General features: G+C 44.0%; 1 protein-coding gene across 3 annotated transcripts in view; it reads right to left on the bottom strand.

Moving 5' to 3' along the window:
- The window catches only part of SLC9D1 (solute carrier family 9 member D1), a 50,165-nt gene that overhangs the window by 11,389 nt on the left and 23,564 nt on the right, over window positions 1-15,212 (bottom strand). For 2 of the 3 annotated variants that reach the window (XM_077753941.1, XM_077753942.1), the window contains 2 exons: window positions 13,485-13,605; window positions 833-1,028 (listed from right to left, as the gene is read on the bottom strand). In XM_077753941.1, the coding sequence (XP_077610067.1) occupies window positions 833-1,028; window positions 13,485-13,605 (317 nt within the window). The remainder of the gene's footprint in view (window positions 1-832; window positions 1,029-13,484; window positions 13,606-15,212) is intronic. The other variant, XM_077753943.1, reaches the window with a different exon arrangement.

Below are 15,212 nucleotides of genomic sequence, written 5' to 3'. Positions count from 1 at the left end.
GGCCCAGGCAACCTTCCCTCCATTTCTGAAATTTATCATCATAAATGTCACATAAATGGGAATACATAGTATGCAACCTTTGGGACTGGCTTTTCTTGCTCAGCATAACTCTCTGGAGATTCACATACAATCGTTTTAAGCCTGGGTGCCCTTCCTCGGTGTGGACGGACCACAGCCGGCTGAGCTGGGGACCTGCGGAAGCACATCTGGGTGGCGGCTGGCTGCTACGAACATTCATGCGCGGGCTTCTGTGTGAAGCCGAATGTTCTCTTCTCCGGGGCAAGAGGTAAGGAGTGTGGCTGTGGCACCCCACGGACTGTCTGCGGGGCTCTCACGGCATGTCCCTGTTCCCTCATGAGAAGCACGTCCTTTAAATAAGGAGAAGGCCGCTTCCTTTTATTTTCATTTTCAACTTTGCACATTATGGCAAAAGAAGTTATACTGCTGACCAGCTTTGTCATCATCAAATAGAACTAAAAGTTGTTTTCAACTGTTAGTGTGATTTCAGGTATGAAGTTGTTTGTAAGTTTAAGACTGCGTGACATTGGTGACGCTGGAGTCTACGTGGCTTTCAAGGCCACTCAGACTTGCCTGTGTGCAGCATTTGAAGTACCGTTTCAGCAAAGTGCTTAAGAGACTGAGCGTGAACAGGTTTAGGCTACTGTGTACGTATCGATGGTCAGTGTGATAACTGCATAAAATAAAAATACTATGTGCTTCAAATATTTTTAACTACCACTGAAATGACACGATACAGAACTAACAGATCATAAGCTCTCAGGGAACAGATTACAGATAAGAGCGTGTAAATAACAGGTATTTTGAGAATTACCGTTAACATTAAAAAGATGAAAGCAGAGATTCCTACGATAAGGATTTCTTTGTTCCCTTTGCTTTCCATATGCAGTTTTCGATAATATGGTCCAATGAGGTAAGTCTTTATAACAAGACACAGAAGAAAAGCAGCAGCCAGCGAGAAAAGAATCTGACCGACCAAGGCCAGGATCCGCAGAGTCTCCATGACAACACTAGGAGAGAAAAAAGGGAGCGTCACTTCACCTCCACAGCACATTTCCCTAAAACCCAACAAAATGGGCTTTCAACTCGTTCTTCTTTGACATGGTACAAAATAAGTTTCCCAAATCACACATTTTTATAGCCAGATACTAAAATAAAACCTAAATATCACATTCATTCTAAATAACTTGGTTCAAATTAACTTACTTGAACCCAATATGGAAACTGAACTGTTGTAAGATGTATTTACTTCAAATACACCTTACACGTTATGACGACTCCTGACTGCAGCTTCTGTATCTCACCCAATGACTGATAATAAAATTCCTCACCAGGATCTAAGTCCCACCTGAAATTCTTCACAAGGCAATCATCACCCCGCAGGCTCACCACTGGCTAGAGAACTCCAATGACCTGAAGAAAAAATATTCCCCCATCGCAAGCCAGAGCTCCGCATTTCATGTCTATTATTTAGTCACCGCGAACTGGATTCTGTGCTAAACTTTCTAGAATATGCTGTTTACATCTCAGAATATATTCCTAAGATCCCGGCCAAAGGACTTGCAGAAAAAAGGCACTGTTTATAATACTTACAATGTTTATAATAATTACAGTGAGTATACGTATTTCTTACTTTAGTTTATTTTTAGAAACTTAGTTCTCCATCATATTAAGGAAACAATTTAGTCCAAACTTCTGGTTTAAAAGTTCTTGGGGGGAGGGGCGCCTGGGTGGCTTAGTCGGTTAAGCGTCTGACTTTCGCTTAGGTCATGATCTCGCGGTTCGTGGGTTCGAGCCCCGCGTCGGGCTCTGTGCTGACTGCCAGCTCAGAGCCTGGAGCCTGTTTCAGTCTGTGATTCCCTCTCTCTCTGACCCTCCCCTGCTCACGCTGTCTCTCTCTCTCTCCTAGAAATAAATAAAAACATTAAAAAAAAAAAAAGTTCTCGGGGGGAGAATACAAATCTCATTACTGGGAGAGGATTCATCACTGCAGTCAGGCAGCAGTGCACATGGATGTCAAGTCACACATAAGCAATTCCATCCAGGAGTCAGAACAAGCTGGGCCATGGGGCGCCTGGGTGGCTTAGTCGGTTAAGCGTCCAACTTTCGCTTAGGTCATGATCTCGCGGTTCGTGGGTTCGAGCCCCGCGTCGGGCTCTGTGCTGACTGCCAGCTCAGAGCCTGGAGCCTGTTTCAGAGTCTGCGACTCCCTCTCTCTCTGACCCTCCCCTGCTCATGCTGTCTCTCTCTCTCTCCTAGAAAAAAATTAAAAAAAAAAAAAAAAAAATGAACAAGCTGGGCCAGAAGGGCAGTCACTGTAGAGGGCTCCACGCCGGGTCACCAGGAGGGGACAGGCACATGCCCAGGGCACTGATGAAGCAGGCTGCGCGTCCCTCAGTTCCTAGCCAGTCTTCCCACCCTGAGAAACAGTTTGCTCACACACCAGCACAGTCATCCGGAGCCTGGCCTGCACCTGTCACCCCTTTCCTGGGTGCCGTCACCTCCCCACATGGCTCCACCAGGCTCCTAACTGGTCTTGCGATGCTCCACAGAAGCCAGAACAACACTGGGAACATCAGAAGAGCCCAGGCTTCCTGGCCCGGGCGCAGCCTCCCCTGTCCCTCCCCCGCAGAGCTGCCTCCACCAGCCTCCGCTCCCTGAAGGCACGCTCCCACATCCCTCACAGCGTCCTGGTTTGAGCCTCAAGGTCTGCGACCCAGAGGCCCCCCAATCTGGCGTGGCCATCTGCTGTTCGCCGCTCCTCCCCCACCCCCATCCCGTGCGTGCACTTGTCTGACCAGTCATCTGACTGGCCACTCACGTACTCAGCACTATCCTCCCCAAACACCCTGCTCACTTGTGTGCCCTGAGCACTGGGACCGCACTCGGCCACACACATGACTTCCAGTCTCGGCGTGCTCCTCCTGACAAGTGCTGGAAGCTTCCCATCCACAGATGAGAATGTGGAGCAGAGGCGCAGCCGTGGCTCCAGGCCACGTGCTGGCATCTGGCTCCGGGGCCTGTGCTCCCAGCCACCACACACACTCCCTGCAACCCCCTGCCCGGGGCGTCACGCCCACCCCCGACTGCAAACCAACACGCCGTGAAGAAGGGAAGGGGCTCACAAAGGTCCACGTGAAAAGTGAAAGCCATGGATGGCCCAGATCTCTGGGAAGAAGACCCGGCCCCAGCGACACCTGTACGCCCGCACACACTTCCTGTTCATTCACTCAGTGAAGACACTACCGTTCTGCATCTAGATCTCTCCATTTACCGGGTTTTGGCAAAGCTCCGCATGAGTGCCGGCCATGCCCGGTGACGCAGGTGCTGCCGCCCCTTCCCCAGGCAGGCGCTCCCCTCCGCCGGCTCTCGAGGTGCCGGACGACAGGCCGTTCTGAGAACGTGCCTGTGTGGCAGTCCAGCTGAGGCAGACGCCTCTGCCGGTGACACCCCGGCGGGGGGTCCGCCCCTGCTCCCGCAGGGCCCCAGGGTGACAGGCACGGGGGCCTCGTGCCTCTCCTCCAGGACCGGGCGAGCATCCTCCCCTTCTCGTTTCTGCATTAGCTGCTCACACAGCCCGCTGATTAACTGGGTTATTCCAAGTTCTATTTGTAGACCTTCATGAAATACGTAACTTGACCGGCTTTAACATGTTTACAAATATTCTTCCCATTTGTCTTTGGCCGGCTTACCAAATGTGCACAGGTACCTGTTCCAGAGCACACGTGCGCCTATGTGTGCACGTGTGTGTTTATAAGCACAGGTATGTGTGCACGTGCACAGCCGTATTTGCACACGCACGGTATAAAACTTCCGCGCAGTAACACTGATCACTTCTCCTGTCCTTTATGGCTTCTGGAACTTCTGCTCTGCTTGAAGCTGAGGGCCCCCATCTTCAATATTATAAACAAATCCATCCATACTTTCTTCTAGAATTTTCATGATCTTGTAAGATTTTAATAATTCAAATCACTACTTTTAAAAAGTATTATCATAGTCTCTGTGTTCTGTTATTTAACTATGAAATATTTGTGGGAATGCAAGGAGTAAGTTAACTTTTTCTTTTAGAAACGACCAATTCTGACTGGAGCATAATAAAAAGGCAATGTTTATATTATCATCATCATGGATCTTATTTCTTTAGTTTGTTCACCATAAATTTTTCCTGATAACCAAAATTAGAAGAGCTTTTCCGAAATTATAGAGAAAAGTATGCAACAATAGACAATAAAATTATCATAACCTATCACTCTACTAGAAGAAAATCATTATTAACCCTTTATTCACATACATAAATCATATACGTGAATAGGTGTATTTCCAGTCTTTTTCTTCTTCATGTAGTTGAAGTGATACTGTATGTAATTTTTAACAACTTTACTCAAATAGGATTCTCCTTCTATACAATTCACCCATTTAGAGGGTGCAGCTCAGTGGTTCCGAGTATATTTACAGAGGTGGACACCCATCACCACCACCCATTTTAGAGCAGATTTATCACCCATCAGTGCTCACTCTCTGCTCCCCCACCAGCCCCTGACCTACTTCCTGTCTATGGATTTGTCTTCTCTGAACCTTTCACGTAAATGGAATCACAGAGCATGCAGCCTGTGTGTCTGGCTTCTTCTAGGAGTGTGATGTCCTCACGGTTGACCCTGTTGCGGTTTGTGTCAGGGCTCCATCCCTGGCTGCGGCTGAACAACATTCTGATGTGTGGTCATAGAACACTTTATCCGTTCATTAGCTAATGAGTATTTGAGTTGTTTTCACTTTTTAGCGATTATGAATAATGCTGCTATGAACATTCATGCGCAAGTTTTTTTACTGTGGTAAAATATTCATAAAATTACTACTTTAACTATTTTAAAGTGTATAATTTGCGGCATTAAGAACACGAACACTGCTGTGCTCCCCTCAGCCCCCAACACACATTTTTGTGTGGACAGGTGTCTTCATTTCTCTTGGGTCCACAGCCCGGAGCGGAATAGCTGAGTCTTACGGCAACTGTTTACCCTTTTGAGGAAACATCGTATTACAACCCAAATCTATGTTTTATAGTTTAACACAACATAGAACATCTTTTCTACATCATCTACATTGCTGAATGTGATGTTTCACAACCAAATCCGAACAATATCAATGGGATCAATACATGTACCGGATTCCTTAGTATGTTTTTAAATTTACATCCAAGTTAGTTAGCATATAGGGCAACAGTGATTTCAGGAGTAGACAGAGTCTCTTATGTTTTGTCCCCCTCCCTGTTTTTATATTATGTTTGCTTCCCTTCCCTTATGTCCATCGGTTTTATATCTTAAATTCCTCAGATGAGTGAAGGCATATGATATTTGTCTTTCCTTGACTGACTAAAGGCTCTTTCTATACTTTGGCTATTGTTGATAGCACCGCTATAAACTTGGGGTGCATGTGCCCCTTTGAAACAGCAAATCTGTATCCTTTGGATAAATACCTAGTAGTGCAATTGCTAGGTCATAGGGTAGTTTTATTTTTAATGTTTTGAGGCACCTCCATACTGGTTTCCAGAGTGGCCGCACCAGTTTGCATTCCCAGCAGAGCTCCTCTTTCTCCGCATCCTCGCCAACACCTGTCGTTGCCTGTGTTGTTGATGTTGGCCATTCTGACTGGTGTGAGGTGGTATCTCATTGTAGTTTTGATTTGTATTTCCCTGATGATGAGTGACATTGAGCATGTTTTCATGTGCCTATTAGCCATCTAGATGTGTTCTTTGGAGAAGTGTCTATTCATGTCTTTAGCCCATTCCTTCACTAGATTATTCAGTTTTTGGATGTTGAGTTTGATAAGTTCTTTACAGATTTTGGATACTAACCCTTTATCTGATATGTCGTTTGCAAGTATCTTCTCCCATTCCCTCGGTTGCCTTTTAGTTTTGCTGACTGTTTCCTTCACCGTGCAGAAGCTTTTTATCTTGATGAGGTCCCACTGCCTCCGGAGAAGTGTTGAGTAAAAAGTTGCTGCGGCTGAGGTCAAAGAGGTTTTTGCCTGCTTTCTCCTCAAGCATTTTGATGGCTTCCTATCTTACATTTAGATCTTTCATCCATTTTGAGTTTATTTTTGTATAAGGTGTAAGAAAGTGGTCCAGGTTCATTTTGCTGCGTGTCGCTGTCCAGTTTTCCCAGCACCATTTGCTGAATTGTCTTTCTTCCATTGGATATTCTTTCCTGCTTTGTCAAAGATTAGTTAGACATACGTTTTGTGGGTCTATTTCTGGGTTCTCTATTCTGTTCCATTGATCTGAGTGTCTGTTTTTGTGCCGGTACCATACCGTCTTGATGACTGCAGCTTTGTAATATAGCTACAGTCCGGGATTGTGATGCCTCCTGCTTTGGTTTTCTTGTTCAAGATGGCTTTGGCTCTTTGGGGGTCTTTTCAGGTTCCATACAAATTTTAGGCTTGTTGTCCTAGCTCTGTGAAGAATGCTGGTGTTATTTCGACAGGGATTGACATGTGTCCTGGATTCTTTAACTGGGAAACTACTAAAGAAAAGTCTCTAAAGTTTTCTGACTGAGACAACGCCCTACGGTGACCATTTCACTTGTAAGCGGCAGGGAAGTTTCGTGTGATGAGGGTCATGTTTGTTCTTTCTGAGCACTGGCGCTTTCTGTGGAGGTTCCACTTCCCGTTCGGTAAGGAGAGTCTGACCTCTTCCGGTCGTAACTTACTGTATACTTCTTACATAGAACTCACGTGATCTTCAGCTGGGGCACCTGGGTGGCTCAGCCAGTTGAGGTCTGAATTCAGTTCAGACTATGGTCTGATCTCTTAGTTCATGAGTTGGAGCCCCGAATCAGGCTCCCTGCTGTCCGCACGGAGCCCCAGAGGCAGATCCTCTGTCTCCCTCTCTCTGCCCCTTTCCCACTGGCGCTCTTGATGTGAAAAGTAAGCAAACATTAAAAAAAAAAAAAAGATGTTCAGCTAAAGTTGCAAACCTTCCTTTTGCTATCCAAATTTTGTTCAGTTACTTATCTTGCAAATCTGTAGCCAGAAGGACTAGGAAATGGCTCTTATTTATAAAAGAGTGACTTGTGACTAGAAATGTCACTTTTCAGATAGTTAAAAAAATCTGAATCGTAGGAAAAGGACAAGAGGAGCCTCTCAATAAACTGACCTTAACAGCTACACCCGCCAGGTAGCAGGGTAAGCACTCAGTACGATTCTCCCCTGCAACCCTCACAAGTAGGTACTATTTCCGTACCATCCCCATTTTTTTCTAAGATTTAATTTTTTCAGTAATCTCTACACCCAACGTGGGGTTCGAACCCACAACCTCAGCTGAAGAGTTGCACGCTCTGCTGACTAAACCAGCCAGGCGCCCCTGCACCATCCCCACCGTCAGGGAGAAAACTGAAGCCCAGAGACTGCGAGGCTATAAGAGGCAGAGCTGAAGCTCCAGGCCCGAGCCTTACCCCCTGTGAATCTCAGTTAAAAAGCTGTTCACTGCTTCTATTTCCTCTGACAGGCTGGACTATCTGACAGAAGAGAAGAGATCTTTATCATTTTCGGATTGCTGAAACTTAACATATCTCCCGGCAAACGGTAAATATTGACCAATACAAGACTGACAGACTCCAACATCAAGGTGAATCATTATTAGAATTATCTGACAAAGATTTTAAGCAGCATCAAAAATATGAGTTAACAGTAATTTAAAAATCTCTTTAAAGAAATGAAAAACTAGAAAATTTCACCAAAGAAATAGAACTCATGGGGCGCATGGGTGACTCAGTCAATTAAGCATNAAAAAAAAAAAAAAAAAAAAAAAAATTTTTTTAAATAAAAACATTAAAAAAAAAAGAAATAGAAGTCATAAGAAGGAAGACCAACTGGAAATTCTACAACAATGTACAATTGACCTTTGAACAACACGGGGGCTGGGGCACTAACTGCATGCACAGTAAAAACCTGCATATAACTTTTGGCTTCCCAAGACTTACTGCTAACATAAACAGTGGATTAATACATACTATGTAGGTTACACAAATTATATACTGTAGTGAGGTTAAGAGAAAAGAAAATGTTATTAAAAACATCATAAGTAAGATAAAATACGTTCACAGCACCATCCTGAAAAAACTCCACATACCTATGGACCCACATACTTCAAAGCAGCATTGTTCAAGTGTCAGCTGTAATAACAAAAATAAAAATCTTGCTGGATGGACTAAATAGGATGAAGACAAAGGAGAGAATCCATGAACTTGAGGACAATTTACCTGGTCTGATGAACAGAGAGAAAATAGGAAAAAGAAGAAGAGAAAGAGGAAGGAGGAGTCTCAGAGGCCCATGGGACAATAACAAAAGAACACATGTTTGTATCCTTGGAGTCAAAGCAGGAGGGAGTACGTGGGACTGAAACACTATTTGAGGAAATAATGGCTGAAAATTCTAAATTAGGCAGGAGACATAAACCTACGGATCCAAGAAACTGAGCCAACTCCAAAACGGTTCTGTCCAAAGACTGCTATGGACTCAATGCTTGTGTCCCCCCAAATCTCTATATGAAGCCCCAACATGATGGTGTTAGGAGGAGGGGCCTCTGGGAGGTCACGAAGAAGGGGCCCTGTGGTGGGGTCAGTGCCCTCATTGTAAGAAGAGACCAGAGACCCTCTGTGCTGCGCTCCCTCTGTCCCGTGAGGACACGGCAAGAAGACAGCTGTCTGAAGGTGAGCTTTCGTCAGGAACCAAATCTGCCAGCACCTGATCTCAGACCGAGAGATAAAGGTGGTTGTTTAAGCTCCGGTCTGTGGTGGTGTTACAGCCTGAACTGATGAAGACACCAAGACACACCGGAGCTCGATTTCTGAAAACCAGAAACAAAGAACGACTCTTGAAAGCAGACAGAGAGATAGGGCACCTGAGTGGCTCAGTCGGTTAAGCGTCCGACTTCGGCTCAGGTCATGATCTCATGGTCCGTGAGTTCGAGCCCCACGTCGGGCTCTGTGCTGACAGCTCGGAGCCTGGAGCTGCTTCAGATTCTGTGTCACCTCTCCCGCTCGTTCTCTAGCTGTCTCTCAAAAGTAAATAAACATTAAAAAAAAAAAAAGTAGACAAAAAACACTCATATAAGTAATTCCCCATAACTTGTGTTTAGGGAAACACAAATTTGAATGGCATCCAATTTCCCATGGAAGCCGCCAGCAGCCAGAGAGAAGCGGCACTCTCTCCAGGTGCTGGAGCAACAGGACCGCCCCCGCATAATCCATATCCTGTGAGAACGTCCTCCAGGAAGCAGGAAGGACAACATTTTCTCAGAGGAAGAAAAATGATGAGAATTTGTCACCAGCAGCAGACTAACTATGAAAGAATGAGCAAAGAAGGTCCTCAGACAGAAAGAAAATTATAACAGAAGAAATCTTGAACTTGAAAAAGCAAGAATAGAACGAATAAAAATACAACACGTAATCCTAATGAATTTAAAAACTCCTATTTGCTCACTGAAGCAAAGTTAATAAACACATCTGATATGGTGCTCAACATAAGTAGAGAAAATACAACAATTATCCTTTAAATGTAGGGAGAGGCAAGGGGGCTAAAGGGAAGTTTGGCTCCCATACATCACAAGGGATAAAGCTTCAGCAGCCGTGAGCGAGCTACAGTACCACGTGCAAGCTAGTGCCTGGAGGAGCTGCACTATAACTACACCAGGTCCTTAAAATTATGCAAGTGACCCATTGGGTGGGGGGGGGGATAAGAAAGATGTAAAAGAGGAACAAGACACAGAGAAAACAAGTAACAAAATGAGAGACTTAGGTCCTAACATCAATATTTACCTTAAAATGTAAACGGTCTCAACACTAATTAAGGCAGACTGACCAAATGGATTTAAAAAACACCATCCAGGGGTTGCCTGGGGGGTCAGTCAGTTGAGTGTCTGACTCGATTTTGGCTCCAGTCATGATCTCCTGGCTCGTGGGATCGAGCCCCACATCGAGCTCTGTGCTGACCCCATGGAGCCTGTTTGGAATTCTCTCTCTCTGCACCCCCACTCATGTGCAAGCACTCTCAAAATAAACATTAAAAAAAATCATCCAACAATCCAACAATTCCTTATCTATTAAGAAACCCACTTCAAATACAATGGAATAAATAGACTGAAAGTTTTAAAAGATGGAAAAGACAGACCACTGTAGACATTAATGAAAAACAAGCAGGAGAGACTATATTAATAGCAGATAAAGTGAATTTCAGAATAAGGAAAATTACTAGAAACAAAAAAGATATTACATAATGATACCCAGGTCAATCTACCAGAAAAACAAGATGATCCTAAATGTGTATGCACCAAATAAGAGAGCACCAAAATATATAAATCAGAAGCTGATAGAGCTAGAAGGAGAAATTGACAAATAAGCAATTATAATTGGGGACATCAATAACCACCTTCCTCAGCAAGAACACAGAAAAACTGAACAATGCCATGAACAAACAGGGTCTGACATAAAATACTCCACTCGACATCAGAACAAGTGACTTTGGAGCACTTACCACAGACTGTATCTGAGGCCACAAGACAAACTTCAACAATTTAAAAGAATTAAAATCATACAAAGTATGTTTGTTCTGGGGCACCTGGGTGGCTCAGTCAAGCATCTGATTTCAGCTCAGGTCATGATCTCACCATTTTTGAGTTCAAGCCCCACGTTGGGCTCTGCACTGACAGTGTGGAGCCTGCTTGAGATTCTCTCTCTCTCTGCCTCTCTATCTCTCTTTGTCCCTCCCGATCTCTCTCTCTCTCTCTCTCCCCCCAAATAAATAAACATTAAAAACAAAACCAGAGTGTGTTTGCTCTGTGACCAGAGTGGAATTAAACTAGAAATCAGTAACAGAAAGACAACAGGTAAACCTCCACAAACACTTCAAAACTAAGCAACAGACTTCTAAACAATCCACAGATCAAAGAGGAAGCTTCAAAGGAAATGTCTTAAGTTAGCTGAACTACATGAAGATAAAAATACAACATATCAAAATAAACGAGATGCAGCCAAGACAGTGCTGCAAGGGAAATGTGTAGCACTAAACACTCATAGGAGAAAAGAAGAAAGGTTTCAAGTCAATTATCTACATTCACAGCACAAGAACCTACAAAAATAACAGCCAAAATGCACAGTAGGAAAACAAAACAGAAGGGTAGAAACCAATCAAAGTAAAGACAGAAAAAGAAAGGAAAAAAGCCAATGAAACAAAGAGCTGGTTCTTTAAAGAGATTAAAAAAAATTGTCAAACCTCTAGAAATACTGACAAAGAAAAAGAGAGAAAGCGTAAGTTACNTTCACAGCACAAGAACCTACAAAAATAACAGCCAAAATGCACAGTAGGAAAACAAAACAGAAGGGTAGAAACCAATCAAAGTAAAGACAGAAAAAGAAAGGAAAAAAGCCAATGAAACAAAGAGCTGGTTCTTTAAAGAGATTAAAAAAATTGTCAAATCTCTAGAAATACTGACAAAGAAAAAGAGAGAAAGCGTAAGTTAACAAGCTCAGGAGTAAACAGGAAACATTACTGCAGACCTTACGGACATCAAAAGGATGATAAAGGAATACTACAAACACTTCTGCACATGTAAACTCCACAAGTGAAACGGGATGAACCCATTCTTTGAAAAACCAAGCTACCACAATTCAACAAAATGTAGGCAATTTGTAGATAATTTGAAAAGCCTCATAACCATTAGGCAAACTGAATTTGTAATTTAACAAAAATCCTCCCAAAGAAATCTCAAGACCCAGATAGTTTCACTGAAGAGTTCTACCAAATATTTAAGGAAGAATTAACAGCAGTTTTATACAATGTTTTCCAGAAAAAGAAAAAGAAGAAACATTTCCCAAATCGTGTTAGGAACGTAGTATTACCCTACCACCAAAACCAGAAATAGAGAGTACCATAAAACAAAGCTACACATCATTATCTCTCATCAACTCAGACACAAAAAGCCTCAACAAAATATTAGCTAATTGGAAGACAATAATGTATAAAAAGAATTATATACCACAACCAAGTAGGATTCATTCTAGGTATGTAAGGCTGGTTTGACTTCCAAAAATCAATGGATGTAATCTACCATGTCAACTGGCTAAAGAAGAAAAACCATACAATCATATCAACAGATGCAGAAAAAGCATCTGACAAAATCCAACATGTGCTCACAATAAAAACTCTCGGCAAACTCTCAGAGATCAGAAGGGAACTTCCTAGAATTAATAAAAACCCAACAGTTAACATTGCATTTAACGGTGAAAGAATGGATGCTTTCCCTTTCAGATGAGGAAAAAGGCAGGAACGTTCACTCACATAATCTTACTCAACAAAGTACTGGAAATTCTAGCCAGGGAAACAGGGCAAGAAGAGTAAAGAAAAGGTATATAGAGAAAGAAGAAATAAGTTGACAGATCTCAGCATTGCAAAGTGGTTCCAAAAGAAATTTCAAAAAAGTCTACTAATTTATAAGCTATGGTATCATTACTGTGAGACATGAAATAAATACAGTATCTGGAAATACTTAAAGCACAATATTTATATACATACAGTATATTTGCTTATTAAACTCAAGCTTACAGAGGGGTGCCTGGGTGGCTCTGTCAGTTAAGCATCCGACTGCAGCTCAGGTCATGATCTCCTGGTTCGTGAGTTCAAGCCCCGCATTGGGTTCTATGCTGACAGCTCAGAGCCTGGAGCCTGCTTCAGATTCTGTGTCTCCCGTCCCCGTCCCTTCCCCCATTCACAATCTGTCTCCCTCTCTCTCTATCAAGAATAGGTAAACATTAAAATAAATAAAAAATAAACTCAAGCTTACAGTCCGAACCCACATGCAATTTACCTTCAAATTTTATGGGGCTCCTCACATTTTCCAAGTGATTTATTTTCGGGCTGGTGTTCTTGTACTAGTATGCACAGCATAACCTATGACTTTCTGGGAAATTTATTTTTCCACTTTTTAATTTGACTTCTTTCCACATGAGCCTAGGCAAGTGTGGCTCAGGTCTTGGGGATTATGTTATTGAGATAAGGAAAAAAGGAAATGGCAACGGGGACACAATAATCCCCATGATGACAGCGTGCACACGCACCATCACGCACACGGTCAGACGCACAATCTCATACGACCTCACGTACGGTCACACACGGTATGTTCCAGGCATTGTTCTAAGCACTTTTAGATCTTAGCCCATTTAGTCCTAACTACCCTGTTAGGGAGTAACATCATCCCCACTTTCTAGATGACAACACTGAGGGAGAGTGAGGTTAAGGAACTTGCCCAAGGCCGACCGAGCTGGAGCTTGACCCCAGGCACGGTGACTCCAGAGACCACGTGCTCTGCCTGCTCAGGACAAGCTCTAAACATCTCTTCGGAAGACAGTACTAAACAGCATTTTGGCGACCAGATGGCGGAAGCTGGAGACCGAGCGGAGACAAAGGAGCGCGGCGCTCACCTGGAGTAGGCGCCGGCCCCGGCCTGGATGAGGGTGGGCAGGCCGGCGATGAACAGGCCCAGCTGCACGTCCTGCACCACGAGCATCCCAAGCAGCACCGCGCTGTAGTCGACATCGCCTGCTTGAGGAAAACGTATCAATGGCACAGGTTTAGGTTAAGTTAAAGTGTCCCATGTCAAAACAGTCATCATGCATATTTCCAAAGTAATTCAAATTCTGCTACTTTAATAACAGAATACAGACTTTAGAATCTCTTTGAGAGCAAACACTGAAACATCTTCAACATGGAAAACATCTTGTAAAGAAAATTTCCAGGATATTTCCAGTACTTGTTACTAATAGACTTACAGAAAAAACGCCATCATGGGAAGATGGCATGGGACACAAGAGTATGGCGAGCCTGGATAACCTCGTTAATTTCACTCTGTGTCCACAGAACACAGGAAATGCGCCTTTAAGTCCAAGCTTTCTCTCTCCCCTAAGCTACTCAGGAGACCCGGCCCCGCCCCCTGCTGGCTGCACCTGCTGGCTGACGTGGCTGACAGGTCGCCTTCCCTCCAGCTGGCCACCACGGCCACAGTGAGCGTCTATCACTGACACAAACGCAGAGCGGCTCTTCAGCTGGATGGAACGGAAGGCAGTAGCCAGGGCTGCCCGAAGGGACTATGCGGCTCCTCCACAAAGACAACCGGAAATGGGCACCATTTTCCATGAACTCCATGCCTCCCACAGTTCTGGCTTTGGACCAAACTTTTAACTGTCATGTTCCCCCACAAAATAATCTTTTTTTTTTTCCTTAAAAAATAAAAAAAGCAACTGGCAGTAACAGGTATTTAAAGGCTAATCTGATAAGAGTAATCTTACAGAAAAGAAAAAGAATAAGCAAACCAAATAAAATTAAAATCCCTCATCACCAGCAAAAGTCACACTTGTTAGAAGTTCAGGTAATCCAGGAGCCTTGTTTTACTTACCACGCAAAGTTAAATTTTTGGTACATAAAATATCTGGGCTTAGAATTTGATTGATTGATTGATTTGGTTGATTGATTGAATTTTAAAACATTCTAAGTGGACAGGCCTGGGATTGTTGTGGCTAAAGCCTTACAACTTACAACAAGTGAAGAGGAATTCCCCACACTAATAACAGATGAGTGAGGACACTTCAAAAATCCATAATTTTCAACAAACACCTCAACAGGCCCCTGCCTGCCTGTGGCACTCCCGATCCTGAGACTCTGCTCCTGATCCCGGGAAGCGCGCCAGGCCCTGTGCTCGCAGCCACGCTGCGGTCTCCCTCCCCAAGTCCTCAGAAGAGGTGAGCGGATTTCAGCCCAGCACCAATAATGGCGCCTCTCTCTGGCTTTCACAGAACAAGAGCAAAACAGTGAAAATCACTAACGAGTTCACAGGATATAAACCAGCAGTGCTGTTGAAGCTGAGCCTGCCAGCGTGAGCCACCCAGGACGTTCGTCCCTAAGCTGCTCACGCAGGCTGGCTCTGCTAGCTAGGTCCAGTAACGATCAGAGGCCAGTGTTGCCAGTACAGACGTGAAACTAGCCCCGAAGAGGTGAAAATACCCTCAATCACCAAAGCACCTGTCACATAGTTTATAGGAAAAAAGGTATCAAAAGTCCGCAGCCAGAGTTAAAGCAGTGAACAGAGCGCATCTGCCACTCTACCTCAGGCTGCACGTAACAAACCCGCCGCGTCACCTCCCATGAGGGCAACT

Source organism: Crocuta crocuta, unplaced genomic scaffold (genome assembly GCF_008692635.1).
Source record: "Crocuta crocuta isolate KB4526 unplaced genomic scaffold, BGI_CrCroc_1.0 scaffold31, whole genome shotgun sequence".
In the NCBI taxonomy this organism is placed as follows: domain Eukaryota; kingdom Metazoa; phylum Chordata; class Mammalia; order Carnivora; family Hyaenidae; genus Crocuta; species Crocuta crocuta.
This window is presented reverse-complemented; position numbering and strand designations above follow the sequence as displayed.